This window comes from Gracilinanus agilis, unplaced genomic scaffold (genome assembly GCF_016433145.1).
Source record: "Gracilinanus agilis isolate LMUSP501 unplaced genomic scaffold, AgileGrace unplaced_scaffold50969, whole genome shotgun sequence".
Taxonomy (NCBI): domain Eukaryota; kingdom Metazoa; phylum Chordata; class Mammalia; order Didelphimorphia; family Didelphidae; genus Gracilinanus; species Gracilinanus agilis.
This window is the reverse complement of record NW_025385764.1, coordinates 1-2,116: the sequence shown is the minus strand read 5'-3', so window position 1 is coordinate 2,116 and position 2,116 is coordinate 1. Positions and strand designations below refer to the sequence as shown.

Below are 2,116 nucleotides of genomic sequence, written 5' to 3'. Positions count from 1 at the left end.
GGCCGGGGCGGGCAGGGGCTCTCCCCACCTGGGGCATCTTGATGCGGGTGTAGGAGAGCAGGGCTTCCACGTAGGGCTGCTGCAGGGCCTCCACCCGGCCGGGCTCCTGCACGTTGGGCCGGTCGGCAGAGAAGATGTTGATGGCAATGAGGAGGGCGTACTCGGCGTCGTCCAGGCCCAGGCGCCGCATGGCCCGGGAGAACTCGAAGATGGGGTTGATGAACTCCACCTGCAGGCCTGGGGAGGGAGGGGGCCGTCAGGGGGGTTCCCGAGCGGCCCCCCGCCCCGCCCCGCCCCTCGTAGCCCCTCGCACCCGCCCTGTGGAAGTCGTCCTTGCTGTAGGTGAAGTCCTTCAGGAAGGTGATACACTCAGTCTCGTGGTTGTAGCGCCGCGCCGTCTCCAGCAGCATGATCTGGGGGGCGGGGCAGGGTCAGCCCCCCCCCCAGCCCGACCCCTCCCCCGCCCTCGGGGCTTTGGTTTGGCCAGAACGGCCCCAGGGCCCCCTCCCCCCAGGCCCGCAGGGAGAACCTCGATGGTGGAGGCCTTGAGCAGCGCAATCTGGTCCTCGCGCCCGAGCTGCAGGAAGCCCGGCACCTGCTTGGCGAAGTCCACGATTTCCTGCACCGAGATGATGGCCAGCTCCGTGAAGTGGGCGAAGCGCTGCTGCCGGGCGTCCCTCGACTGCGGGTCGGCACCCAGGGGCCAGGGCTGCGGGGCAGAGGCGGCTCAGCGGGGGGGGGGCCGGGGGCGGGGCCGCCCCACCCCACCCCATCCCCCTGGCCCAGCCCTCACCGTGACCTTGGGCTGGTCAGAGAAGGAGCGCTTGTTGCACTGCAGCTGGGCCGCCACCAGCTGCTGGATCATGATCTTCTGGTCCGGTGTGAGCTGCACCGCGGCGGCCCCATCCTCTGGGGAGGTGACCGGGGACCCTGCGGGCCCGGGGGCAGCCGCTGCAGCCCCTGGGCTGAGCCCTGGCCCTGCCAGCTGCTGCTTCTGGACCTTCTTCCTGCGGATCTGCTCCTCCGACAGGACGCCTGGGTGGGGGGGGTGGCAGGGCTGGAGCTCCCACTCGCACCCACAGCCTTCGGGCTGGATGCCCCCCCACTGCTCCCCATGCCCGCCCCGCCCATCCCCGTGCCCGACCGGCCACTCACACTGCTCCCTCATGCCCGCCTCCCGGCACTTGCGCAGGCGGCACTCCTGGCACTTCCTGCGCATGAAGGCGTCCATGTGACAGGCCCCGCCCCCGCGGCAGCTGTAGCGCCGGGCACCCCCCTGCACCACGCTGCGCCTGAAGAAGCCTTTGCAGCCCTCGCAGCTGAGCACGTTGTAGTGGAAGCCCGAGGCCTTGTCCCCGCACACCCGGCACAGCTCATGGCCCAGCATCTTGGGCGCAGGGCCTTTCTTGCGCTTCCGTTCAGGCTCCAGCTCCTCCACTGTGGGCGGCAGCATCGCAAGGGGTGAGAGGGGGCTGGACAGGCGGCCGCCCTCCTCCCCCACACGGGGGCTCTCCCCGGGGCTCACCCATGCCGCAGGCTGAGCCCTCCCCGGCCGGGGTGGGGCCGTCGGGCTCCGAGCTGGGGGGCCCAGTGCCGGTCATTCCCGGCTCGGGCCCCTCTTCCTTTATGAACTTTGCAGTCCCGTCGTCATCGCCTGGGGAGAGGGAGAGGCCGGGGAGCCCCTAGAGCAGCAGGGGAGGAGGGCCCCCAGCAGGGAGCTGGCTCGGTGCACTGGGGTGGCCCCGGGGGGAACCGGGCACCCCAGCCCCGAGTGCTTGGCCTGTCTCTGCCCGCTCCACCCTGGGTGACCTGGTCAGAGGCACCTCCCCGCTCTGGCTTGTCCCTGCGTCTGTGAAACACGGGGCCCCTGCTGTCATCCCAGAGGCGCCCCTCGCTGTCTGTGGGTTCTGCCAGGGGGATCTGGGTCCGACCCGAGGGAGAAGACGCCTCACCTGGTGCAGGGGTAGGGGCTGGGGCCGCGGGGGCGCCCAGGGGCCCCGGGGAGGCCATGGCAGGTCACCGTGGGCGAGCCTGGAGGGGAAACAGAGGCTTGAGCCCACCTGTCCCCCCTCTTCCGGTTGGAAACCAGGCCTGGTCCCCAGTACCCCCATCTCTG

General features: G+C 71.3%; 1 protein-coding gene across 1 annotated transcript; it reads right to left on the bottom strand.

Annotated features, from left to right (window-relative positions):
- Positions 1 to 4: 4 nt before the first annotated feature.
- Positions 5 to 2,054, bottom strand: NR1H2 (nuclear receptor subfamily 1 group H member 2; the record flags this gene model as incomplete). Its single annotated transcript, XM_044684482.1, has 7 exons — positions 1,953 to 2,054; positions 1,526 to 1,654; positions 1,156 to 1,437; positions 794 to 1,035; positions 530 to 709; positions 314 to 413; positions 5 to 237 (listed from the first exon to the last, which is right to left on the bottom strand). Coding segments are annotated over exons 1-7 (1,224 nt in total), but the record flags the coding sequence as incomplete, so codon positions are not given.
- Between the last annotated feature and the right edge of the window lie 62 nt (positions 2,055 to 2,116).